This window comes from Amyelois transitella, chromosome 24, assembly GCF_032362555.1.
Source record: "Amyelois transitella isolate CPQ chromosome 24, ilAmyTran1.1, whole genome shotgun sequence".
Classification (NCBI taxonomy): Eukaryota; Metazoa; Arthropoda; class Insecta; order Lepidoptera; family Pyralidae; genus Amyelois; species Amyelois transitella.
The window spans coordinates 6,091,786-6,119,709 of record NC_083527.1 but is presented as its reverse complement, the minus strand read 5'-3'; the positions used below and the strand labels follow the sequence as shown (position 1 = coordinate 6,119,709).

The following is a 27,924-nucleotide window of genomic DNA, read 5'->3' as shown; positions in this document are numbered from 1 at the left end:
GCCCACTATACCAACCTCTCGTTTACGATTGGACACCATTCATATTTCTTCAACGAAGCTTGCAGGGTAGACAAAGCCAAAGTCCAATCAAAGTGAAGAGACCGAAAAGTCACATTCAGCTGCATGGCTCAATGATGGACTTGAGATTCAAATAGTAAACCCATAGAAAAAAGTCGAAATATTATTATTCAAGTTTGTATGCCCCCAACCAAGCGCCGATACAAGGTCATGTAATTTCTTTCCTCTAATATAACAGATTAGAAAAAATACATAAGAGCTAAATAAAGATAAGAACACAACAGTAATTAGCCATTATTATTATCTATTTAAATACATTTATCATACAACAATAAACTTTTATCAATTATGCAATAAGTATACTTAGTTCTCTCTCAGTTATAACAATGTTCACATCAAGGATAGTTGTTTTTCTGTAAGTATATATTTTTTTTATTGTTTTCAAAGACATTTCTTGTATAGCTTCTAGAGCTTTGGTATTGGCGTAATGACAAATTTTTTTCGAAACGAACCCAGGCCGGTATGTTTTTTTTTCTGAAATTTGGTAAAGGCTAACACCAAAAAGACTTATGTGGAGTATGGATAGCAGATTATTCGCCATTCACCTCCTGACATTACCTCTCTAGCGAGGAGCCCGAAGAGACCATGACGATGGGTTGGTAAATTGAGTTTTTTACACGAAGCGACTCCCGTCTGGCCTTCTTAAGCTTTGCAGTAGTTTCTGCGAGGTTATATTTGTAAGGTTACATTGCAATGGAACCTGAGAATATCTATAATATTAGAATACCAAAACATCCAATTGCTTGAATAGATAGTTACTCCTTAAATTGTTTCTCTCTTCCTTGGTTAGCAATCAGAATAATGTAACATAAATCAGAAAAGTGTTATTGTATGATAGTGTGTGATTCCTGGCATTTAAGAATAGAACCACCCCATATTCTTCCCACGGATGCCGTAAAAGGCGACTAAGGGAAAGGCTGCTATACTTGAAATTATTGTAAGCGATGGGTAAACAACCTGTCACTATTTGAATCTCAATTTCATAATTTAGTCATACACCTGAACGTAGACTGTCTTTTCAAGACCGGATCTATGTACCCCGCAAGGGATGTAGACGTGATTTTGTGTAGGTATATATGTATGTAATTGCCAGGAAAATCGCCACAGTAGGATTTTACTGTGTATCACGCTTTTAATCTGACGGCCTCTGTGGCGCAGCGGTAGTACGCTTGTCTGTGACAGCAGAAGTCCCAGGTTCGAATCCCGGCCAAGGCATAATGAAAAAAGAACTTTTTCTGATTGGCCTGGGTCATGCAAGTTCTATATCAGTATTTACTTATTATAAAATATAGTATCGTCGAGTTAGTATCTCGTAACACAAGTCTCGCACTTACTTCGGGGCTAACTCAATCTGTGTAATTTGTCCCGTATATATTTATTTATTTAAGCTTTTTAGTCATTTACCATTTGATCACCGATCCACCGAATTGCGGTACAAAATTTAAAATAAATACCTTTTATAAGTTATGTTATGTATATAAGTTTGTTTCTCTGTATGTAATAAGTAATAACCTATCCGATATCTAAGGCAGTTGTGGACAGATTTTGTTCCTGTTTGAAATGTTGGAAAGTGGGTTTTCTGAGGAAGGAAGGTTTATATCTATAAATGCTACCCGTGCGGAGCCGAGGAGGGTCGTTAGTTGCAGATAAATAAAAATAAAAATATAAAAATATAATAAATAAAAATATATGTGAATTATAAAATTGTATAGACAAGATTTTCAGTGATATCTTTGAACATATAACTACCTAGTGATCGTGTTTTATCGACACAAGATTTTTATAATGTTATTTATTCAGCTAACAGGTGCTGTAATTGTTTTAATTCTTATAATAACACAAAATTCATTATACGATATAAGTATGTAACATACCTACTCAATTTACGATATATGTACCTTTACCTACTTATTACATTTGATAATTTAATTCCAATTTATACTTAGTTAGTCTTACCCAGAACTCCACAATTTGAAGGCAAAGAACAATAATAACCGTAAATAAATAAAAAAATATTTTAATAAGTTGTACCTAAGTAACATTTTTAGACGCTAATTTTATTTTCAACTATTTTTCTGCCATTGTTCTTTATCATTGTTTTAAAAATATTTTCTGCTAATCATCAAGCCTTATTAGGTTAAGTTCGTAGCCTTTTCGCTATAGTAATTATAATTGTTTTTGCTTTAGAAATATTTAAAGTTTTAAATAATTGTAATTATATTCAGTCAAGAAGGTACTTAAGTATGTAGACAACATTTTTAACAACAAATTCACTATTGCCATTCCGTTTCAGCGAAAAGCGAAACAGCGATAGTTTTTCGCGCCATAAAAACGGCGTCGCGCTTGCCTTGCTACGAAGACTGGACAAGCAACTTGTCACTTTCTGAATCAAATTCCGTCGTTAAGCGGAATCAAAATTAAAAATTAATATTTTATTCAGAAGATAGGCCTTCGCAGGCACAGTTCAGGTTCACGTAACAATCAAATCTTTTTGAGACTAAAGGCTCAGTCTACCCCGTACTTATTCGTATGTCCTGGTGTTGGTCCTCCTTAAGAAAAACTCGAGTATATTTCATGCCTTCTTTATTTTAATACATAGATACATATTATACATATAATCTTGCGGGGTAGACAGAACCAATAGTCTTAAAAAGTCTGATAGGCCACCTTAAGCTGTTTGGCTTAATGATAGAATTGAGATTCAAATAGTGACAGGTAGCTAGCCTGTCGCCTAAAAGCAGAATCCCAAGTTTATAAACCTATCCCTTAGTCGCCTTTTACGACATCTATAGGAAAGAGATGGAGTGGTCCTATGCTTTTCTTCTAATGGTGCCGGGAACCACACGGCACTGCCGCGAACCACTTTCTTTATTTTTAGCGAATCATAATTTCTGTCTGTTCCCTTAGTCGCCATTTATGACATCTATAGGAAAGAGATGGAGCGGTCCTATGCTTTTCTTCTAATGGTGCCGGGAACCACACGGCACTGCCGCGAACCACTTTCTTTATTTTAAGCAAATCATAATTTCTGTATGTTACATCAAGGTCCCTGGCGACAGCAGTTCTAGCAGACGACCTCATCTTCCCATCAACCCTGAAATTTGGTGTTGCAACATCTGCCTACCAGGTGGAAGGCGCGTGGAATGCCAGTGGTAAGATTAAATTGCTATTGCATGAGGGAGATGCTTCTTAAACGCTTTATCAACAGTCTTCAAGAAATGAGGGCCAAAGAATATGACCACAAGCAAGTGGAATTTGCTGATCGTGGGTAAATCAGTCCTCTTTTAATACATACATTCATACATATGGACACGTCTATATCCCTTGCGGGGTAGACAGAGCCAACAGTCTCGTAAAGACTGAATGGCCACCATTGGCGTAACTACAGGGTGGCAAGTCGGCAAAATGCCACGGGCCCCCAGCCGGAAGGGGGCCCCCGGTCAGAGGAGAATCCCAACTCCCAACATTTCTTATTTATCATACATGTTTAGTAAAAAAAAGTTTTAGTCTTTGATTTATTTTTGTTACCTACTTACTCAGTTTCCTACACAAGTAAAAAAAATATTAAAATTTCAAAGCTTGTGTAAAAAAAGGGTTGTAACCCAGTTTTAGAACGTACCTATCCGATGAATTTGCCACGGGCCACGAATGGTATAGTTACGCCACTGATGGCCACATTCAGCTATTTGGCTTAACGATAGAATTGAGATTCAAATAGTGACAGGTTGCTAACCAATCGCCTAAAAAAGAATCCCAAGTTTGTAAGCCTAACCCTTAGTCGCCTTTTACGGCATCCATGGGAAATAGATGGAGTGGTGCTATTCTCTTTTGTATTATTGTGCCGGGAACCACACGGCACGTCATCTTTTAATTTTTTCATAATTTTCCAGACAAAGGCATCACCAACTGGGATACCTACGTCCGCACGCATGGTGTCTCCGACGGGAGCTCCGGGGACGTCGCCTGCGACTCCTACCATCTCTGGCGGAGGGACATCGAAATACTAACAGACCTGGAAGTCGATTACTACAGGTAAGCACCCTCAATCATCAAATATTCAGAGATCAGAGATATAGGCAACCTTCTTGGTATACGCCTAGAAGGCCGAGGTGACCTTTACTTTGATGTATCACGCTTAACTTGTAGATGATTGATTGACTACACTGATTTCTCTACTGATGATCTACAATTTCTCTGAAGGTTCTCACTAAGCTGGTCCCGTATACTTCCATCTGGGTTCGACAACCGCATCAGTGAAGACGGGAAGCGGTACTACAACGAGCTGATCAACGGTCTCCTGGAGAACGGAATCGAGCCCATGGTCACCATATACCATTGGGACCTGCCGCAGCAGTTGCAGGATTTGGGTAAGTAGATAGATAGATAGATAGATAATTCATTTATTTGATTTGCTACACACGATTTACAATTGCATATGGAATACACATTAATATACACAATAAATGTGAGTTGCAGCAATACAAAAAGGTCACAACTCAACGAATTTATTGCTGTAGAGCAATACGCTGCTTTTCAGTTATGACCTAGGTGCTAGTGCAGGTCAATCTGCGCACGTAACAAAAAAATAAACATAAATAAACAAAGACTCGTGTCGTGACTTAAAGTTTCAATTGTATATGTGTGATAAATGTAGCCGCTTAATAAACAAAAGAGTATCCCAAAATATTTGAAAATTCAATACGGTAAGGTAAGTAGTGTTTTTCATATACGAGACAAATTACACAGGTTGAGTTAGCCTCGAAGTAAGTTCGGAACTTGTGTTACGAGATACTAACTCAACGATACTATATTTTGGAATAAATACTTATAAAGATAAACATCCAAGACCCAGGCCAGTCAGAGACAGTTCGTTTCTCATCATGTTCGGCCGGGATTCGAACCCGGGACCTCCGGTGACACAGACAAGCGCATTACCGCTGCGCCACAGAGGCCGTTCTCCTAGATATTGCAAGTCTTAAAGAATAACAGTATTTTTATGTTACAATTTATATCAAAGTTTCAAATTCTCTAGGTGCCAATGCAAGTTATGAAGAAAGAAGTCAAGATAATGAACTAGTGGCATGATTAATCTTACAAACCTATAATTTTGTCTATATCCCTTACGGGGTAGACAGAGCCAACAGTCTTGAAAAGACTGAAAGGCCACGTTCAGCTGTTTGGCTTTATGATGGAATTGAGATTCAAATAGTGACAGGTTGCTAGCCCATCGCCTTAAAGAAGAATCCCAAGTTTATTAGCCTATCCGTTAGTCGCCTTTTACGACATCCATGGGAACGAGATGGGGTAGTCCTATTCTTTTTTTTTATTGGTGCCGAGAACCACTCGGCACATAGAATAGAATAGTATAGAATAGATTTATATTCAAAATTGGATACATGATATCACTTTCATATATATATATATATAGACGTGATTATATGTATGTATGTCTATTCTATTCTAACCAATGTACTGGCATTAACAGCCCTTTCAAACTTTCAGGCGGCTGGGCCAACCCTCTCATCGTCGACTGGTTTGAAGACTATGCCCGTGTGGTTTTCAACCTCTTCGGCGACCGAGTGAAGACCTGGATCACCATTAATGAACCGATCTCCATCTGCGACGGCTCCTCCACCCTGGGGATCTTCGCTCCTGGAGTACTGTCCGTAGACAACGTGGGAACTTATCTGTGCACCAAAAATGTGCTGATGGCCCATGCAAAAGCGTGGAGGCTTTATGATAAGGAGTTCAGGCCGAAATTTAATGGTTAGTACTTTGTAGGTTTAAGAATTTTTTTCAAACAGACATACATACATATAGTCAGGTTTATATCCCTTGCGGGGTAGGCAGAGCCAGCAGTCTTGAAAATAGTGATAGGCCACGTTCAGCTGTATGGCTTTATGATAGAATTGACATTCAAATAGTGACAGGTTGCTAGCTCATCGCCCAAAAAAAGAATCCCTTAGACACCTTTTACGACAATCTTTTTTTAAACTGAGTCGTATATTTCAATTTCAGTCAGTTCCATCTTTAAACCATCTGAGATTGTCCGTTTAGTCTATTCTAGTCTGACCAAATATAGATTGTATTTATTATCCTTAATTCCAGGGCAAATATCTTATTGCAACAATCTGTTATGGTATGAAGAGAAGACGCCTGCTGATGCTGAGCTGGCAGAGTTGGCGAGACAGCACAATGTGAGTTCCATCAAAATTCAAATTAATTTTTTTTATTTATTATTATAGGATACTTCATATCGCTAAATAATTGTCAAATCTTTTGGTTTCACAACATTGGTTGACGTCAAATAAATTACTTAAAACTAAGTTTATTAAGTCAGTGCAGAAGAAGCGGTAACAAACTGCACTGCAGTATTTTCTTCAACAACGTTTACTTCACAATTGCTTAAATTAAAAACGTATCTCATGTTAATTCTCACTTCATATCCATGGAGTTTTTATTCATCGTTCGGACAAACTCAGAGTAGGTAACTACATCACAAATGCAGTATTACCCGTTGCAGAGTTGCTTAACTTTTTAAGTCTTGAAAAGCTTAACCGTAGTGACATGACACAGATTACAGTATTCCTTACATTATTTGTATTGTTGATAATAAAACGTGTTACTTGAAATAGTATAAGCAGGTAAGTATTAAGGTACAATTGATAGAAACTAGCGTGCTATCCTAGCGATAGCTACTAGAAGTTAGTAAATTACATACATACATACATATAATCACGTCTATATCCCTTGTGGGGTAGACAGAGCCAACAGTCTTGGAAACAATGATAGGCCACGTACAGTTGTTTGTATTAATGACGGACTTGAGATTCAAATAGTGACAGGTTGCTAGCCCATCGCCTAAAAGAAGAATCCCAAGTTTATGAGCCTATTCCTTAGTTAATTACTATCGCTATAATGTAACTATATATTGTCTTTACTGTACTAAATTTGAACAACAATCATTATTCATTAACTTATATGCCTAAATAGTAACATAACAATGAATTAAAATTACCAATAAGAAAAAAATAAACGTATAATTAAAATGTTTAACTATCATTTAAGAGCAGCTAGGTATTTATCATGATAATCACCACTAACTACTACGTAGAAAAAAATGTTGATAAATGCACAATTAAGATAATCTATTTAAAGTTCAATGATTCAATTGATGGATGATAACGTTTTGTTTTTTTTTAAATATAAATATATATATATATATATATATATATAATAGATTAATAGGTACTAGCTTTGCTTTGTCGGCGCGAATTTAGCACCACATAGGTTTAGTACGAATTTAGCGCCACCTAGGTATATATAAAGTAACGAATTGAACGCGCGAATTTAGGGTAACTGTTTAGTAATGAACTGTTGAAAGTAGGTCGGAACTTGAAATTAATGGAGAAATATGAAAACTGGTACTTGTTAGGAAAAAAAGAACTGTATTACCTAATGCACTAATTTTTACAATATTTGATAAGGACAAAACAAAGTTTATAATTATTTAAATATGCATTTATTGTTCTGTGTCGTGAAGAAAAAAAAATTCGAATTTACTTACCAACATTCTAACAAAAAAAAAAAAGAAATATCCTTTTTACAACTGGCCAACACTTAGCTAGCAATAAACACATGCTACAATACCTACAAAAAGTTTGAATGTTACATTCATAGAAGTTTGAACAGTAACGTAAAAAATAATAAGGGTTTTTCGTAAATTCTGTAAGTATGTATAGCTGTAGTTTTACCGGGTTAAAAAGTACGCTTAATATTTTGTGTAAAACACATCCTGTGGCCTGTGGGATACGACCCAGATATGATTCTACTATGTATTTTTATCTTATTATATGAACTACGCTGTATTCTGTTATGTATGAGTAAATAAAATCCAGACTCTTAATTATATATGCAAAATCTCAAGTGGTTCAATCTTCGATAAAATATTTTTTTTATAGGTACATGATCGAAGGGTTCAGTAGATAACGCGTTAAGAAAAAACAAACAAACTTACTTTACTTACGCTTTTAAAATATTATTATGGATGGACAATATTTTTATCCGATACAAAATGGACCATAGAAAATAGCTCACTTAGTAAAAAAATTCAAAATTCAAATTCAAATTCAAATTTTTATTTGCATAATATCTTCATATTTACCCTTTCGGATGTTGCAAACATTTATTATGTACATATTAGTAGACACACTAACTTATACATAAGGTTACACCTACTTAGTATCACATTATAATTTTAAATCTAATTAGAATTGTTTAAACCTAGTATTGCACAATTTATATCTACAGAACCAAATTAACCAAATTAATTCGTGCGTTGCAGGGAGGCCGTTACTCCCACCCGGTCTTCTCAAAAGAAGGGGGTTGGCCGCCGACCATAGAGAAGTTTATAGCGGAGAAGAGCTCCAGACAAGGATACCATGGCTCCAGATTGCCAACATTCACCGCAGAAGAGATACGTTTAGTTAGAGGTAGGCCTTAAAATAGTCGATGGACAAATCCAGATTGAAAAAAATGCGTATAGGTTCGGAGGAGCAGGTTTTAATACCTACCACGTACCTATGTAGTTAACAGTACATATGTACTCTGTGTATTAACTTGGGATTCTTCTTTTAGACGATGGGCTAGCAACCTGTAACTATTTCAATTTCAATTCTATCTTAAAGCCAAACAGCTGAACATGGCCTATCAGTCTTTTCGATACTGTTGGCTCTGTCTACCCCGCAAGGGATATAGACGTGATTATATGTATATATGTTGACACAAACAATTGACTGAAGTTAATTTTTCAGGTACATACGACTTCTACGGTGTTAACTTATACACAAGCCGGTTAGTCAGTCCCCAGGACCAGAACATCAGCCGTGGGTTCCCCCTCTCCGGCTCTCAGGAGTTGGGGGCGGCTCTCACCATGGACCCCAGTTGGAAGCAGGCCTGCAACGGATGGATTGCTGTAAGTCAGTTGGCTGAGTTTCTTTTGCTTTTCTTTCTTGATTCGATGGATGTGCCGTGTGGTTCCCGGTACCAATACAAAAAAGAATAGGACCACTCCATCTCTTTCCCATGGATGTCGTAAAAGGCGACTAAGGGATAGGCTTACAAACTTGGGATTCTTTTTTAGGCGATGGGCTAGCAACCTGTCACTATTTGAATCTCAATTCTATCATAAAGCCAAATGGCTGAACGTGGCCATTCAGTCCTTTCAAGACTGTTGGCTCTCTCTACCCCGCAAGGGATATAGACGTGAACATATGTATGTATGTATGTATTCGATGGATTGCTGAAGGTCTCGTTGGAGATTAAGAAGGAACAATTTAAATTCGTAGTTTAAATGTAAAAGGAAAGCAAGGGAAATACTGGTTCGGATTTCGTCTGTTGCTGAAGAAGAACAATGAGTTCATAGAATTTGATAGGTAATTAAATTGGTTTGATTGGAAGATGGACCCTCTTGCAGGTAAGTCACCAGGACGAGCAGATCAGCCGTGGATTTCCTTTTAACTTTGATCCAACAGGATCATAGACACTACATACATACATACATATGGTCACGTCTAAATCCCTTGCGGGGTAGACAGAGCCAACAGTCTTGGAAAGACTGAATGGCCACGTTCAGCTATTTGGCTTAATGATACAATTGAGATTCAAATTGTGACAGGATGCTAGCCCATGGCTCAAAAAAGAATCACAAGTTTGTAAGCCTGTCCCTTGGTCACCTTTTACGACATCCATGGAAAAGAGATGGAGTGCGGTTCTATTCTTTTTTGTATTGGTGCCGGGAACCACACGGCACAATAATCAGAGAAACTGTTGAAAAACTATCTTTTTTTTTTTCTTAAATTCACTGCACTTTTCGAGCCTTTAGGTCCATCCCGAGGGCATTCGGAGGCAACTGGTGTGGCTGAAGAAGCAATACGGAGACATAACCTTCTTCATCACCGAGAATGGGTACCCCACCTGCAAGGGGGACGACCTGGACTTGGACGATGAAGATAGGATTGATTACTATAGAGGGTACCTGAGTGAGGTAAAAAATTTATATTTCTTTCTTTCCCTTTCCCTTTCCCTTTCTCTTTCTCTTTCTCTTTCTCTTTCTCTTTCTCTTTCTCTTTCTCTTTCTCTTTCTCTTTCTCTTTCTCTTTCTCTTTCCCTTTCCCTTTCCCTTTACCTTTCCCTTTCCCTTTCCCTTTCCCTTTCCCTTTCCCTTTCCCTTTCCCTTTCCCTTTCCCTTTCCCTTTCCCTTTCCCTTTCCCTTTCCCTTTCCCTTTCCCTTTCCCTTTCCCTTTCCCTTTCCCTTTCCCTTTCCCTTTCCCTTTCCCTTTCCCTTTCCCTTTCCCTTTCCCTTTCCCTTTCCCTTTCCCTTTCCCTTTCCCTTTCCCTTTCCCTTTCCCTTTCCCTTTCCCTTTCCCTTTCCCTTTCCCTTTCCCTTTCCCTTTCCCTTTCCCTTTCCCTTTCCCTTTCCCTTTCCCTTTCCCTTTCCCTTTCCCTTTCCCTTTCCCTTTCCCTTTCCCTTTCCCTTTCCCTTTCCCTTTCCCTTTCCCTTTCCCTTTCCCTTTCCCTTTCCCTTTCCCTTTCCCTTTCCCTTTCCCTTTCCCTTTCCCTTTCCCTTTCCCTTTCCCTTTCCCTTTCCCTTTCCCTTTCCCTTTCCCTTTCCCTTTCCCTTTCCCTTTCCCTTTCCCTTTCCCTTTCCCTTTCCCTTTCCCTTTCCCTTTCCCTTTCCCTTTCCCTTTCCCTTTCCCTTTCCCTTTCCCTTTCCCTTTCCCTTTCCCTTTCTCTTTCTCTTTCTCTTTCTCTTTCTCTTTCTCTTTCTCTTTCTCTCTCTCTCTCTCTCTCTCTCTCTCTCTCTCTCTCTCTCTCTCTCTCTCACCTCGCGTGTTCCCGGTTGTACCCTCCATAGAAATGTTTCGGGCCCCAGGGTCTTCCTTTCCCTTTTTCTCCTATCATAATTGCATTAATCTTGGTGACGTCTCTTACTATAATAGTCCTCCAGGCAATGGTCCTAGTGGCGGTAGTCTTTCGGTTAAACGACTAAACTGATCTGCATGTAATTTTGCATGCGTATAGTTTTAGAGAAGGACATAGGCCTTTCAGCCTTTTATCCCGGTAAAAATTATAGTTCCCAGTGCGAAGCTGCGAGTAAAAGCTAACATAAGAATAAAGATAGTTGCTTACATAGACTTAGAAAAAAAATGGTTGTCTGTAAAGTCGGTTTACTGACGATAGTTGAACGTGACAACGTCTTAAGAAAATACTGATGGAATGGTAAAATTTTAATTTCATTTGTTTAATAGATTTGTATGTATATAGAGAAGGAGGTACGTTTAACGCGAAGGCCGATTGTGCCATTTTGTCACTCGTTCCGCGTTCTCGCTTGCACTTCAAGCCTTACATGGAACGCCTCAGAGCGAGGTAACGCCGCATGAGTCATGTATTTTCGTGCGTGCAGCCGGCTCAATCGAATTATAAGACGTTGTCACGTCATAAAAGGCAGACGGACTTTTACTATACGGCAAAATGAAGCACCAATAGTATGCCCGCTGTGTCACGCCTCACGCACACACATACTCAACAATAGTGTGACAGTCGACCGCCATTACGTCATACATAGATGCGTCATATATTATCTCACGTAATGACAAGATTTTTTACTGACGTGATGCGTAGAACCATTACGATGCTTCACTTTATTTTAAGCCATACTCCGTCCGCCTTATTAATGTCTATAGTTGGTTATTTATTTTTGGGGAATAATAATATTTTACTATATTCAAGGTAAACAAAGCGATAAAATTGGACGGTGTGAGGGTAGAAGCTTTCACTGCCTGGAGCCTTATGGATAACTTCGAGTGGATGGATGGATATAGGTAAATATTTCAATAAGTAGTACTTGTGCCTTGTGGTTCTCGGCACTTTGGGAGAGAACCAATTTAGAGTGGCCATCCTCCTCCAAATGAGAGTAACGGCCCGCCTGAAGCACGAATACATTTGGTTCTAAACAATTATTCTATTTACATGGGAGAGATTAGAATACGTACATAACGCATTCTTTCTTTCTTATGGATGTTTCAATACTTGATTTAAAGAATAAACTTGGGATTCCTCTTGTAGGCGATGAGCTAGCAACCTGTCACTATTTGAATCCCAATTCCGTCATTAAGCCATACCGCTGAACGTGACCTTTTAGACTTTTCGAAACTGTTAGCTCTGTCTACCCTGCATGAGATATAGACGTGATATTATGTATGTATGTTTTTAATAGCTACTTAAGCACACAAGCGTTACGTAGAAAATAAATAGAAGTGAAATATTTAGTCATCATTACGAAAATGAGCAAATGTATGATCTAAATAAGTCCTAAAGTACCTAAATTAGATACAGGTTCCAAGCTTGGATGGAAGTGAGGTTAAGAGAGATTCAACGAATATCATACAACGTGTGCCTTAAGTATTGTTACTTTTGTTTTTGTCTTGTATCCTGAAGTTCTAACCTGTTCTTTCGTTTTGCAGGTCAAAATTTGGCCTCTACGCAGTGAACTTCACTGACCCAAACCGATCAAGAACTCCCAGAAAATCTTCAATTTTCTACACACAGATCATACAAAACAGAACTTTAGTCGCATCGCAAAAATTACAAGAAAATAAAACTAAAAGTTACGTGTGGTATTCTTTTGTGGGCGTTTTGGCTGTAATAGTGGTTGTCTGTGCCGTTTATATGTATAAAAAAAAGAGGAATGTCAACGAGGAAGACAAGACTGTTGAAAACACAACACCTCTTATGAATGTTGGTTCGGTTAAACAATGAATCTAGTCCTAGTAGATTCAGATACTAAGTCCTAAAAATGTTTCATTAGATATTTAATTAAGTATTTAAAATCATTAAAACGTAATGGGCCATGACTTGTAATATTACCATGACATGTAAAGAGTAAAAAGTAGATTTTTTTGAGTAATATTTACAATAAATAATGCAGACGCTAATAAACAGTTTACGTTTGTTATATCTAATTATTTTAGTGTTTTACACCCGCAAGATATTTTGGGAATTAAGTTTAGGTAATAAAAAAGAGGTCAAGTGCGTGTCGGGCCACGTGCATTGTAGGGATCCGTAGTTGCGGATGCCAACTTTGAGTTCACTTAATTACGGCGGATAATGATTTGATAAATAAATATATACGGGACAAATTACACAGATTGAGTTAGCCTCGAAGTAAGTTCGAGACTTGTGTTACGAGATACTAACTCAACGATACTATATTTTACTAGCTGTGCCCGCGACTTCGTCCGCGTGGAATAGTTATTTTGGGCATCATATTTATTTTTGCAAACATCCTCCTCGGCTTTATCAATTATAGCTGCTAATTATTATGCGACTTGGCGACGACTTGGCCCACATCATTACCCGCGACCGAACGGAGACCGTATATATACGTTTAGGGTGAGAGGTTGTGCGTTTGTGTGTTTGTTTGTGCAAACCAATGTTAGCACACATCTCCAAAACTACTGGTCCGATTTTAATAAATAAAAGGTCAGGCGGTCACGCGTATTAGAAAGAACGCTGGTTCGCCGTATTAAATGTTTCGCTGCAAATTGCTTATAACGACTATATCTCAAAACCTATTCGTCTGATTTATATACTGTAAATGGCAATTTTAGTCTACATGAAAAGCCGAAAGTAATAAACATGTTTATTTGGATAAGGATTAATACTGAATTAAAGAAAATTGGTTTCAAAATAACTCATGTTTATAATGAAAAAATAATCTTAAAAAATGAACATAAAAGTGGTTATTGTAAGTAAACCTTAAGAGATAGATATATGCTCTCGCGGACTTTTTTGTGGCAAAAAATAAGTACTTCACATCTTTAGTACATTGTTTTACTATATCTTTGTTGGTTTGCGCAGCGTTCGCGTGGAAAGCTCGCAGATGGCCGACTTATTCAACTTTCACCTGCATTGTTGACGTTTCCCGTAGGAAATCCGGGATAAAATGTAGCCTATAGCCTTCCTCGATAAATAGACTATCTAACAGTGAAAAAATTAAATTAAATTATTCAAATCGGTTCAGTAGTTTCTGAGATTAGCGCGTTTAAACAAACAAACAAATAAACAAACAAAACAAACTCTTCAGCTTTATAATATTAGTATAGATAATAAATACTTATACAGGGTGACATTTAAAACAACTGCATCCTTTTAAACATAGACTATACCCATGCTTCTGAGCTGTTTGAGCCTATATTTATTTAAATTAAACGTCATCATTTTCACATTTAAAAACCCCTCAAAAACTACGTCACACGCTTTATTAAAGACCAATACTACTAAAAGAAATTTAAACTAAACATCTAAATAAATGTCTGAAAAATAAATTATTTTTCTAGTATCAAGATCAAGTAAAGTACAGAGTTGTTGAGATCGCTCAGCTGAATGCATTGTGTCGTTGACCTCTGAATCTTATCTACGCATCGCTTTTCCGCCGGCCGGGGTGATATGACGTATTTAGGATCGTGGATTTTGATACTTTTATTTTTTTTGTACTTTCTGAAAAATGAACCGATATTTTTCTTTTTACGTTTTTAAATATCCTTTAGATGAGTACACTTAACAGTTATGCAGTTGAATTAAAAGTCACCCAGTATAGGTAAACATCCAAGACCCAGGCCAATCAAAAAAAATTTCTCATGCCCTGGCCGGTATTCGAACCCGGTACCTCCGGTGTCACAGACAAGCGTACTACCGCTGCGCCACAGAGACCGTCAATGATTGATGCCGATTGAGAAATCCAGCAATTAGCGAAACGTTACCCCAGCAGAATCTTGGGTTCTACCGAAGTCTTACGATGCACTAATTTTATATATTCATTCACATTTACCTTCCATCAAATATTAAGTGCCGTGTGGTTCCCGGCACCAATACAAAAAAAGAATAAGGACCACTCCATCTCTTTCCCATGGATGTCGTAAAAGGCGACTAAGGGATAGGCTTACAAACTTGGGATTTTTTTAGGCGATGGGCTAGCAACCTGTCACTATTTGAATCTCAATTCTATCATGAAGCCAAATAGCTGAACGTGGTCATTCAGTCTTTTCAAGACTGTTGATACCTCTGTCTACCCCGCAAGGGACATAGACGTGACCATATGTATGTATGTATGTATGCAAATATAAATTATTATGGTAACTACCCCACAGAGACCGTCGGTGGTCTAACCGGTAAGGTGCCCGGTTAAAACGCGTGATGCGCAGAAAGGCACAGGTTCAAATCCCATCTCGGCCATGTACCAAAGACTATTTTCAATGTAATGATACATTAGTTTGACTAACCGATGCTCTTACGACGAGGGAAAACATCGTGAGGAAACCTGCACATTCAGGCAACTGAATGTGTAACCATGGATCCAATACGGGTTAGGTTTACCTGCAAAGATTGCAAAGGTTAGATGGGAGTCGCTTCGTGTAAAAACCTGACTCACCCAATATAGGATCCATGGTCAATGGCATACCTTGGGCTCCTCTCCAGAGAAGTGAGGATGCAACCGGGACTAAAGCCAGGAGGAAGAAGGTAGGTAACTACGCCAACATACATACATACATACATAAAATCACGTCCATATCCCTTGCGGGGTAGACAGAGCCAACAGTCTTAAAAAGACTGATAGGCCGCGTTTAGCTGTTTGGCGTAATGATAGAATTGAGATGCAAATAGTGACAGGTTGCTAGTATGTCGCCTAAAAGAAGAATCCCAAGTTTATTAACGTATCCATTAGTCGCCTTTTACGACATCCATGGGAAAGAGAAGGAGTGGTCCTATTCTTTCTTTTCTGTTGGTGCCTGTAGCGGGAGCGATAATTCGGCTCGACCGCCACCACAGGGAAGATCTTCCGCCAGGCTAGGTGTGACGCCTGGGGAACCGCGCGACAGACGATGTTGTGTCGGAGGTTGTATTTATGCTCCAATCCATGAAATCTTCGAAATCGCGATTTAGATTCTTCGTTGCTATTGGTTGAGCGCGTCAACTTCTTCGCGATGATTGACAGTAGTTGTTTGATTTGATGTTGTGGCGAGTGGCGCAGAGATGTCGCCACAGTGCCGGAAACCACACGGCACTCTACGCCAATAAGTAAGTAAATACATTGCGATACCTTAATATACCATGACCGTTACCTGCCTATGTAATTTTCATTCCGATGTCATTAATTGCTCAATTTAATCATTCCTTTATACGTATAAATGGATTGAGGAAGTTGTAAGACTAATTGGACTGAACAGTGAACATGCTTTTTAAAATATAACACCATAAATAACGAATTAAGTTAAATATCTTGTACGTCGTAACACTCATAACTTAGATCCAACAAAGAACTATTTTCCAGATCATCAAATTGTTGAAATTTTTTTTGTTAATATTTCGTTCCTTGATTCACGAAATATATCTTTCTAAAGTTTCGGGAATTCCCGTCATATAAAAATAATGACGAAAGGTTGCTGACGACTCGAATTTTTAATTTTAATTGAATTGACTCTTTTTTATTTTAATATGCCGTGTGGTGCTAGCCCATCGCATAAAAGAAGAATTCCACGTTTGTAACCCTATCCTTTAGTCGCCTTTTACTATATCCATTGAAAAGAGAAGGTGTGGTCCCATTCCTTTTTTTATTGGCCGGGAACCACACGGTACATTTAATTATACTTTTTATAAAATTAATTATAACTGATTGGAAGGTTAAAGAGAAATCCATCGCGAATAACTCAAATAAATAATCTAGGATACAATTATCTAGCATTTTATAAATGCAATAATTAGTTATAGCCATATAAGTATTATCCTACTAAAATTATAAATGCGAAAGATTGTCAGTATGTCAGGATGACAGTATGCATGTTTGTTACTCTTTCACGCAAAAACTACTGAACCGATTACGATGAAATTTGGTACGTAGGTAACTGAAGACCCAGTATGACATAAAGGCTACTTTTTATCCCGGAATTCCCGCGGTATTGATAGGATTTTCATGCAAACGAAGTCGCGGGCGGCCTCTAGTATCTTTATAAACTTATCAATTTAATACCTAAGTAAATAAACATTTAGTCGACGCCATGATTCCACAAGTGTCAGTCGTGTTTGCGTGAGTATATATATATATATATTGATTATTACATGTCGCCCGCGACTTCGTTCGCCCGGTATTAAGTAAGTGCCATACTTCACTGTGAAAATTCAAGAGAAATTCATTCAAAGGTAGGAAGAGAATATTTGTATTTTTGTTAGTGACGAATAAATTTAATCTGGACCGATTTTGATGTAACTAACGTAACATAATCAATATTTTATCTGGAAATTCCCATGTTCTTCTTACTTATACTATGTAGATTAAATAATTGCCGTGCGGTTATGAAAATTTTTATGAGGGCCACTCTTTTTTTGAAAAACCTATGGATTTACTTAGCAATTAACAATTACAACATATTTTCTATTAATCGTGATGCCAGATTGGATTATAGGTAAAAAAAAATCAATAAACAATCAAATTTACCACCAACAAATAACAATCTGTGACTTACAAGCTTATTTTGATAAAAAATATCTACTTACAAAAATAGAAAATAAATATTTTGTTATTCTTATCATTATAGGTATTACCTTCACACACCTTCAGATTATAAATCCATCTAGTTATCTAAATACAAAATCCACAGTTAGATTAAAAATGTTATTCATAACAAATACAAATTTTTCCGAGGAGTCGAAGCGATAATTGTAACTATGGGGAGCGAGGGATAATATCTCTTGCGGGGAATTACCGCATTGTATCAGCATCATTACTGGAGCAGGTATACCTATATTGTCATATCACATCAGCAGTCGCTTCCTTATGTATGTTTGCTTAAAAAAGAATCCCAAGTTTGTAAGCCTTAGTCGCCTTTAACGAAATCCGTGGGAAAGAGATACAGTGGTCATATTCTTCTTTGTATTGGTGCCGGGAACCACACGACATCTGTTATTGTATTTAAAAAGGAATTTAATTTTAGCACATTGTTGTCTGCGTCAATAAACGCCGAAGAGCTGGTCTTTCCCGACACCCTGAAATTTGGAGTGGCCACCTCTTCTTACCAGATCGAAGGCGCCTGGAATGTCAGCGGTAAGTTTACGAAACCATCATCCGAGTGTAATCCCGATTACCTACATCTTTTGCAAACTCCTTCATACTAAAATTATAAATACGAAAGTTTGTAAAAATGAGTACATGTATGTTCGTTTCTTTTAAAAATATGTAGATGTAGTTTCTTTTTCACACAAAATCTACGTGGTCGAATTTTGATGAAATTCCAGCACAATCTGGAATAACATATTAAAACATATTTATTTGGATAAAGCGAAAGATGTATATAGGGATAGTGGCATATAGAAAGATGTGGTCTCTGCCTACCCCTCCGGGAAAGAGGCCGAGATTTATGTATGTATGTATGTAACATACTTATTAAGGTCCTTTTTATCTTAAAATTACAACGGGTGAAACTCCGGGGCACTGCTAGTAGATCATAATTCCACCTTTGTAATCTCCACCTTTTAGTAGCCAGAAGCACCTATTATGACCACGATTCTGCATTGGTTAGTTAAATTTTTACACGAAGTGACTTACGTAACAGACCTCAGCAACATTTGTTGTGGAGGTCAGATTAGACGGCCTCTGTGGCGCAGCGGTAATACGCTTGTCTGTGACACCGGAGGTCCCGGGTTCGAATCCCGGCTAGGGCATGATGAGAAAAGAACTTTTTCTGATTGGCCTGGGTCTTGGATGTTTATCTATGTAAGTATTTATTTTAAAAATATAGTATTGTTGAGTTAGTATTTCGTAACACAAGTCTCGAACTTACTTCGAGGCTAACTCAATATGTGTAATTTGTCCTGTATATATTTATTTATATTTATTTATTTATTTATTTGGATCTCAATTCCATCATTAAGCCGAGCAGCTGAACGTGGCCTTTCAGTCTTTTCGGGACTACTGGCTCTGTCTACCCCGTACGGGATATAGACGTGACTATATGTATGTATGAGTATAAATTTGAATTGGTTTCAGACAAAGGTCTTAATATCTGGGACATCTTCGTCCGTGAGCGTCCGGTCGCAGACGGGAGCACGGGAGACATAGCCTGCGACTCCTACCACCTTCCGCAGAGGGATATTGAGATGTTGAAGGAATTGGGAGTGGACTTTTACAGGTAAGGACTGTTAGAGGGGACTCATTAACTTGTCTACTTCTTCTCATATTTAAGAGCTTATTTCTTGTCGTTGAAGTTAATAAATAAATAAATAAATAAATATATATGGGACAAATTACACTGATTGAGTTAGCCTCGAAGTAAGTTCGAAACTTGTGTTACGAGATACTAACTCAACGATACTATATTTTATAATAAATACTTATATAGATAAACATCCAAGACCCAGGACAATCAGAAAAAGTTCTTTTCTCATCATGCCTTGACCGGGATTCGAACCCGGGACCTCCGGTGTCACAGACAAGCGTACTACCGCTGAGCCACAGAGGCGATGGAGCGTCCTTCATTTATTCCTGACTTATCATCAGGTACACTTAATTAAATCTTTATAGTGTTATTGCGTTCTTCCTGAAGTGGGACGCAGGTTACTTTTGGTAATTTTAAACCGTGAGTCTTCATTAGATTAGAGATTATTATCTATACCACTCCATCTCTAAGAAGACTATGCGTAGCTGTATGCCATAATATGATGAAAACAAAATTACTTAAATAACATTTACAAAAGGAAGTTCTTTTCTAGATTCTCCTTAAACTGGGCCCGTATTCTTCCATCTGGGTTCGACAACCGCATCAGCGAAGACGGGAAGCGGTACTACAACGAGCTGATCAACGGACTCCTGGAGAACGGAATCGAGCCAATGGTCACCATCTACCATTGGGACCTGCCGCAGCAGATGCAGGATTTGGGTACGAAGGTCTACACACAGTTATCATGGGACTTCCAACCTTGTGGTTCCCAGCACTGCTAATAGGACTCTTCCATTTCTTCCCATGGATGTCGTAAATAGGTGACTTAAGTTTAGGGTAGTACGCTTGTCTGTGACACCAGAGGTCCCGGCTTTGAATCCCGGCCAGGGCATGATGAGAAAAAAACTTTTTCTGATTGGCCTGGGTCTTCAATGTTTATTTATATAAATATTTATAAGTATCTATATAAGTATTTATTAGTATCTTAGTATCTCGTAACACAAGTCTCGAACTTCGAGGTCAAATCAATCTGTGTAATTTGTTAAAAAAAAAGTTCTAGGTAAACACTTCACTCGATAAATGTGATCCATTATGGTCTCGAAGTAACAAACGTAGTAACAAACTTAACTCACTCACTCCAGAAGCGTACCACCTAGGCTTCTGTCCAGAGTAGTGAGGATGTAACAGGAACTATAGCCAGGATGAAGAAACGTATGTTAGCATAAACATGCATATCGCATTATATTTAATTAAAGCCTAATTAAACATGTAAATAATCATTGTTTAAAAGTCTATGATGTTTCACAAACACCTTATTCCCATTCATTATGCAAGGCAGTTTTTAGTTTCATTTTAATTAATTTATTTTCGTAATTTATTGTAATAAAATAAACTTGTTTTAAACAATATACATATTCAAAATCAAAACAGTTGTGAAACGATGACACTCTGTCAGGCGCCATCTTGTTGTTTACGTCACACTATTTAAAGCCAAGAGCGCACCGACCGAGTGTCATTTGTTTCGGAGTTGTCAGACTGTGCGCATCGGAGCCGCAATACTTGGTGAGTCGTTTTATTTTGATCACGTTATTTTAATCGCTGTAATAATAATATTATATTTTGCTGTTGCTATAATTTTATGGAATTATAACATCTGTAAAATTTGAATTAAGCTTGTGCTTAGATTTGTTTAATTAAATAAATCAGTTTAATAAATCAGATAATGAAATATAGCTGTTTTTCTTTTGCTTAAACACTAATCACTTTTAGTAAGCTATCTGACACGTATTTCAACACATCACACCCATGAGTTCCGTCCTAATGCCTATATTAAAATCTCTCTTGGTGTATGATCTCACAAAGCACGAGAATGTTTTGGACAACTTAAAATTTTTACATAAGCTCTCACTCAAATTCCCAGGCGGCTGGACCAACCCCTTAGTAGCCGACTGGTTTGCCGACTACGCAAGAGTGGTGTTCACCCTTTTCGGAGACCGTGTGAAGACCTGGATCACGATAAACGAACCCATAATCATTTGTGATGCCTCCTACTCATTGGGGTTGCTTGCCCCTGGCGTGAAAACCTCAGATCATATCGGGACGTACCTGTGTTCCAAGAATGTGATGTTGGCACACGCCAAGGCTTGGAGGGTTTATGATGAGGAGTTCAGGTCTTTGTATAAAGGTCGGTTTGATTTTAATTGTTTGGTTTGTTTTAAAAAGAAAAGTACCCGGTTGACCGAGCTATGCTCGGTCTACCAGAGATGGCGCTGATATAGTTTCTTAAAACGCGGTTTTTAAAATGTATATATATCTTGGGAACCGAGCTTTTCTCGAACCTAGGACCTTGATAAATCGATTCCTTGAGCCGAAAAGCCCCTAATCTGTAACTTTCATGAAAATCGTTGGAGCCGTTTGCGAGATCCTGATTGTATATATACAAGAATTGCTCGTTTAAATATATTAGATTAGATAGATTAGATTATATTATGGACTCAAACTTGGTCCTTAAATACTTGACTACCCACTTAAAAAAATTAAGTGCCAGACTGGTCTGGAAGTATAAAAATGTAAAAGATAATCAAAGGAGAGGGTTATATTTAAACTACGGATTGTTCCTCAATGTGATGACCTAGAAAACTGTTGGGTGCTTTAGCTGAATCTCAGTTCCATTTTTAAGCCGTAATAGCCTCTATCTACCTCACGTGTGATAAGGGCGATATGTGAATGAAAAATTCATACTTACATTCGGACTGAGTTAATTAGTGATTTACAAAGAAATATTTGATACAACTGACTTTATTGTTAACGCATTGTCTACAAAATAATAGGCAACATTTTTATGTTTCGTAACCGGCCACATATAAAAAAAAAAGAGATAGTCAAAAGAACGCAAATAAATAAGTGACGATCGTCAGACGAGTTTAAGAGAAATTAATTACATTTATGTCCCGATTGTATTAAGATGTGCCGTTTGGTCCCTGGCACCAATAAAAAAAACAGAATAGGACCACTCCGTCTCATTCCCATGGATCGTAAAAAGCAACTAAGGAATAGGCTTATAAACTTGGGATTTTTCTTTTAGTCGACGGGCTAGCAACCTGTCACTATTTTAATCTCAATTCTATCATTAAGCGAAACAGCTGGACGTGGCCTAATAGTCTTTTCAAGGTTGTAAGCTCTGTCTACCCCGCAAGGGATATAGACGTGATATACAGTTCCAAATTAGTACCGGAAGAGTGGACTTTTAGTTACTTTTATTTTTATATGTGGTTCCCGACACCATAACAAAAAGAATGGGAACACTCCATCTCTTTCCCATGGATGTCGTAAAAGGCGACTAAGGGATAGGCTTATACACTTGGGATTCCTCTTTTAGGCGATGGGCTAGCAACCTGTCACTATTTGAATCTCAATTCTATCATTCAGCCAAATAGCTGAACGTGGCCATTCAGTCCTTTCAAGACTGTCGGCTCTGTCTACCCCGCAAGGGATATAGACGTGACCATATGTATGTATGTTGTTTTTATATAATTCCCATAACATATCATTATTACAAGGTGCACCCGTCCCAGAAAAAGGCCAGATACGTGTTTCACTCCAACGACCATTATGTTATAGATAAGCCACTCATGTTACGGCTGTTCCAGGAGAAATATCAGTCACAAACAACCTGTTCTGGTTTGAAGAGACGACAGCCGAGGCCGCTAAGTTAGCAGCATTATCCAGAGAATTGATGGTGAGCATATTCATACCTCTCCAAGTCGTAGTACCGCGGCATATTTTGTAGATAACTTTAAATGCTGCACGATGCTGTTACGGTGAGGAATAACATCGTGAGGAAACCTGCACGTTTGAGCAACTGAATACATACTATGTACATAAAATCACACCTTTTGTACGTTTCTAGCAACTGGATGTAGCACCATAATACAATACAGGGTGACATTTAAAACAACTGCATCCTTTTAAACATGCTGCTGAGCCGTTTGAGCCTATTTTTATTTTAATTAAACGTCATCATTTTCACATTTAAAAAACCCTCAAAAACTACTTTATTAAAGACCAATACTACTATTTCCCCTGCAAGTTGTGGAGGTCTATGTCATATTTGTCTCAAAATGTAATTTACCCAAATCAGCCCTAGTAGCATGGCACGCGCGACTACGTTTTTAATGCCCGAAAAACTATCGCTGTCCTTTATCACGACGGCCTCTGTGGCGCAGCGGTAGTGCGCTTGTCTGTGACACCGGAGGTCCCGGGTTCGAATACCGGCCAGGGCATGATGAGAAAATAACTTTTTCTGATTGGCCTGGGTTTCAGATGTTTATCTATTTAAATATTTATTATAAAATATAGTATCGTTGAGTTAGTATCTCGTAACGCAAATCTCGAACTTACTTCGAGGCTAACTCAATCTGTGTAATTTGTCCAGTACTTATATATTTATTTATTTATCACGTCATAAAAAGCGAAAGGGCTGGATCGTGCTAGTATGCGCACCTCGGGCTCCCCTCCAAAGAGCTGAGGACGTTACAGGTCTAACGTCGGGATAATAATAAAGATTAGTAAAAAGAAGAACGGATAGATACAATAGATTTATTTGACACCCGATGAAAATGCTGCAGTGTAGTTTGTTCCGCCGCTTCTTCTACACATGCGCTTTTGAAGCGGTGGTAGTTATAATTAGATTTAAGTGATGTGACGTCAATAAGTGATACCTTGTATCCAATTTTGAAAATAAATCTATTCTTTTTTTGAATAGGCTGGGCGTTTTTCACATCCAATATACTCTAAGGAAGGTGGATGGCCTCCAAAATTGGAGAAGGCTATAGCTGAAAACAGCAAAAAGCAAGGATACCGCAGATCCAGACTACCTCCTTTCACTCCTGAGGAGAAAAAGCTGATCAGAGGTCAGTAAATTAATCTATACTAACATTATAAAGCTGAAGAGTTTGTTTGTTTGTTTGTTTGAACGCGCTAATCCCAGGAACTACTGGTTCGAATTAAAAAAATTCTTCTTTGCGTTGAATAGACCATTTATCGAGGAAGGCTTTAGGCTATATAACATCACGCTGCAACTATTAAGAGCGAAGAAATAATGGAAATAATGTGAATAAAACGGGAAAAATTATTCATCCTTGAGGGCTTCAATGATGCCCAAAATAGCTATACCACGCGGACGAAGTCGCGGTCAAAGCTAGTAATATAAATAAGTCCTTTGAAAACATCGGGAGATTAAAAAAAACTAATAAAACAGACTTGTTTTTTATTTCAATTTGAGTGCGTTTGCCTTCAATCTAGCTGGTGATAAGCAAGATGAGTCCTAAGGTGGTACGCCAACTCAAATAGTGCCTATTCACTCTTACCTTGAAAATGCCCCAAGTTGTATTATTAATTGAATTTATTACATACATACATACATAAAATCTTTCCCGGAGGGGTAGGCAGAGACTACCTCTTTCCACTTGCCACGATCTCTGCATACTTCCTTCGCTTCATCCACATTCATAACTCTCTTCATACAAGCTCGGCGATTTATTACAATTGAATTCATTGAATGATTTAAATGAAAAAAATGATCTGACTGAATTATTGTACGTCTTGTAAAGACAGATCACAGTGACACGAACTATTTTGTATCATCTTTTCTACCTGTGTTTCCGCAATAAAAAGATTTGAATTTGAATTTAAATTTGAATTAAAATTTAATGTTGATTTGGTCCTATTCTTTTTTGTATTTGTGACGTGTGGTTCCCGGCACCAATACGAAAAAGAATAGGACCACTCCATCTCTTTCCCATGGATGTCGTAAAATGCGACTAAGGGATAGGCTTACAAACTTGGGATTCTTTTTTTTTAGGCGACAGGCTAGCAACCTGTCACTATTTGAATCTCAATTCTATCATTAGGTAAGCCAAATAGCTGAACGTGGCCTTTCAGTCTTTTCAAGACTGTTGGCTCTGTCTACCCCGTAAGGGATATAGCCGTGATGATATGTATGTATGTATTTAAATTTGAATTATATATATCGGGGAAGATAGATGCGGGACATTAATTAATCATTTTGAATTGAATACCTGTCTATTTCTCAGGTACTTTCGACTTCTACGGTGTGAACTTCTACACGAGTCGGCTGGTCGCGGCAGGGGATCCTGAGAAAAGTTATTGGTTCCCTTTCACTGGTTCGGACGAGTTGGGGGCAGAGTTCAGTAAAGATCCAAAATGGCGGGTGGGGTGCAACGGATGGCTTGCTGTGAGTACGTTTGTTACCGCTTCTTCTGCACTGACGCCTTGGAAGCGGCAGTAAACTTAGTTTTTAAGTAATTTATTTGACGTCAACCAAGTTGTTAAACCATACGACAATTATTAAGCGATATAATAGTATCCTATAATAATGAATAAAAAATTTTGAATTTTGAATTTTACGAAAGTTTAAAAAAATACATACATATATACATACAATCACGTATAATCCCTTGCGGGGTAGACAGAAGCGGCTTGAAAGAAGAATCACAAGTTTTTAAGTCTATCCCTTAAACGCCTTTTATGACATCCATGGGAAAGAGTGGAGTGGTCCTATGTTTTTTTTCTAATGGTGCCGGAAACCACACGGCAAATATATACTATATATATAGAAAAGGTGCTAATAATTATGTAAGTACTTTTAAAAGGACTTAGCACGAACCTATTTCATTCTTTATTTCACTAGATTTAGATGAGTGAAAGAAATGATATATCACTAGATTGAAATAGTATTTTGTCATATCACTAATAATTTTTTAGTAAGAAGATTGTATTAAATAGGAATATTCACCACCTTCCGTGATTTCGTGGTATACCTAGGGATTTTGTGAAATCTCTGATATCCTCATTTCTCTGCGACATATAATATAAATTTTCACAGTATATATAGTTATGTATATATATATTCACAGTAAGGGCATACCTTGGTCAAATTTCAACTAATTAATTTCTGACTTTGTATATCTGCATCCACTTCATCTCACTCCAAAATCTTTTACACAGGTCCATGCAGAAGGTCTTCGAAAGACATTAATATGGCTGAAGCGACAGTATGGAGATCTCAAATTCCTCATCACTGAGAACGGATTCCCGAGCTGTTCCACTGAGGATCTGGCCCTGGATGACCAGGATCGGGTGGATTTCTACAGGGAGAATTTGGAGCAGGTGAGAAGCCAAAGAGCCTAAAAATATAACCAACACGTGGAGAACTAACTCCAACACCTTTTTATCACCACGATACCTGCGTACTTCTTTCGCTTCATCTATTAATATAACTCTCTCGACCCAAACTAAATAACTCTACATATAGTCACGTCTATATCCCTTGAGGGGTAGACAGAGCCAACAGGCTTGAAAAGAATAAATATTGTTGATTTCTAAAATTCCAGGTGCACAAAGCAATAACTTTGGACGGTGTGAATGTTGCTGCGTTTACTGCCTGGAGTCTCATGGATAATTTTGAATGGATGGATGGATACAAGTAAGATAATTAATATCCACCCATATTTGGTCGATAAGAGCACATTTATTATCCGAAATGCTGCAAAAATCTTTGAAATCACCGCTACTTAGGGGTGCAAGAATTTGTGAAGTTAAAATAATTTATGAAGTTAACTTACTTTCCAAGGCAAGAGTGAATGAGGCATAATTGGAATATTCGTGTTTATAGCAAGCAGATTAAATTGACATTTGAAACTTTATTTTCGCACAGAAAAATAAAGGTAAAGCCATTGCTTCTCATTCACAATGGTCCTAAGTTCGATCTTTTGAAAATAAGTCTGGAAATGTCTTCAAATTCATACAGTTATACCTTCGTGGTATAAACCATATTTTCATCGTGGTTACAAATCCAATTGCCCGAATTTGATTGTTTCCTCGGGATGTTTTCTAATAGTAAACAAAATACTGTACCTGAATAATTAAGACCTATATTGTAACCATATTAAAAAATAAATGATTATGATTACAATTTACATAACTTTTCGAAAAGTCATTGGCAGGTACATGGCCGAGATGGGATTTGAACCTGTGCCTTTTATGTGCATCACAGATTTGAACCGCGCGCCTTATCGATTCGACCACCGACGTAAAAAATAAAGTATATAGCTGTTTACTTTTTTCATCTAAATTTCAGAACCAAATTTGGCCTCTACGCAGTCAACTTCACGGATCCAGAACGAGCGAGAACTCCGCGGAAATCAGCGTCATATTTCACAAAAATCATCAAATCCAGAAAATTGACTATATCTGACAAAATATACAAGAGTGATTTGTATATGTGGTATTCTTTCGTCGCGGTATTAGTTTTCATTATAATTGTATGCGTTATGATGTTTGTATACAAAAATGGTGGAAAGAGTAATAATAACACTTTGGATAACGCTACACCTCTTATGGGGCAAACGTAGATTAATAAAATGTACACTCTTCGTGGTGAAACCTATATTTTCTGTTAAAAATATGAAAATATTTGAACCCAGGGTCCGCCTGTAACTACGATCCAACCCCTGTAGCATGTCACGCCCGACGCGGTTATATCGCGCGAAAAACT

The 27,924-nt window shown here is 37.7% G+C and overlaps 1 protein-coding gene across 1 annotated transcript; it reads left to right on the top strand.

The window, feature by feature from the left end:
- The first annotated feature begins 280 nt into the window (after positions 1 to 280).
- On the top strand, positions 281 to 27,907 carry LOC106142720 (uncharacterized). The gene is made up of 23 exons (XM_013344591.2): positions 281 to 433; positions 3,124 to 3,230; positions 3,969 to 4,110; positions 4,279 to 4,445; positions 5,581 to 5,844; positions 6,187 to 6,275; positions 8,423 to 8,570; positions 8,892 to 9,052; positions 9,962 to 10,123; positions 11,869 to 11,960; positions 12,603 to 12,885; positions 13,127 to 13,190; positions 17,170 to 17,221; positions 18,126 to 18,235; positions 19,178 to 19,319; positions 19,900 to 20,066; positions 21,268 to 21,531; positions 22,997 to 23,085; positions 24,112 to 24,259; positions 25,442 to 25,602; positions 26,376 to 26,537; positions 26,762 to 26,853; positions 27,508 to 27,907. Exons 1-23 carry the CDS (start codon positions 405 to 407, stop codon positions 27,779 to 27,781), a joined length of 3,369 nt encoding a protein of 1,122 aa, XP_013200045.2. The 5' UTR covers positions 281 to 404; the 3' UTR covers positions 27,782 to 27,907.
- Positions 27,908 to 27,924: the final 17 nt, after the last annotated feature.

Bases quoted from the DNA above. Each gene is read 5' to 3' on its own strand.
- LOC106142720 (XM_013344591.2), top strand. From the start codon at position 405: ATGTTCACATCAAGGATAGTTGTTTTTCT. The intron at 6,276-8,422 runs GTGAGTTCCATC...CGTGCGTTGCAG, and splicing joins AGTTGGCGAGACAGCACAAT to GGAGGCCGTTACTCCCACCC. The intron at 11,961-12,602 runs GTAAATATTTCA...TTCGTTTTGCAG, and splicing joins GAGTGGATGGATGGATATAG to GTCAAAATTTGGCCTCTACG.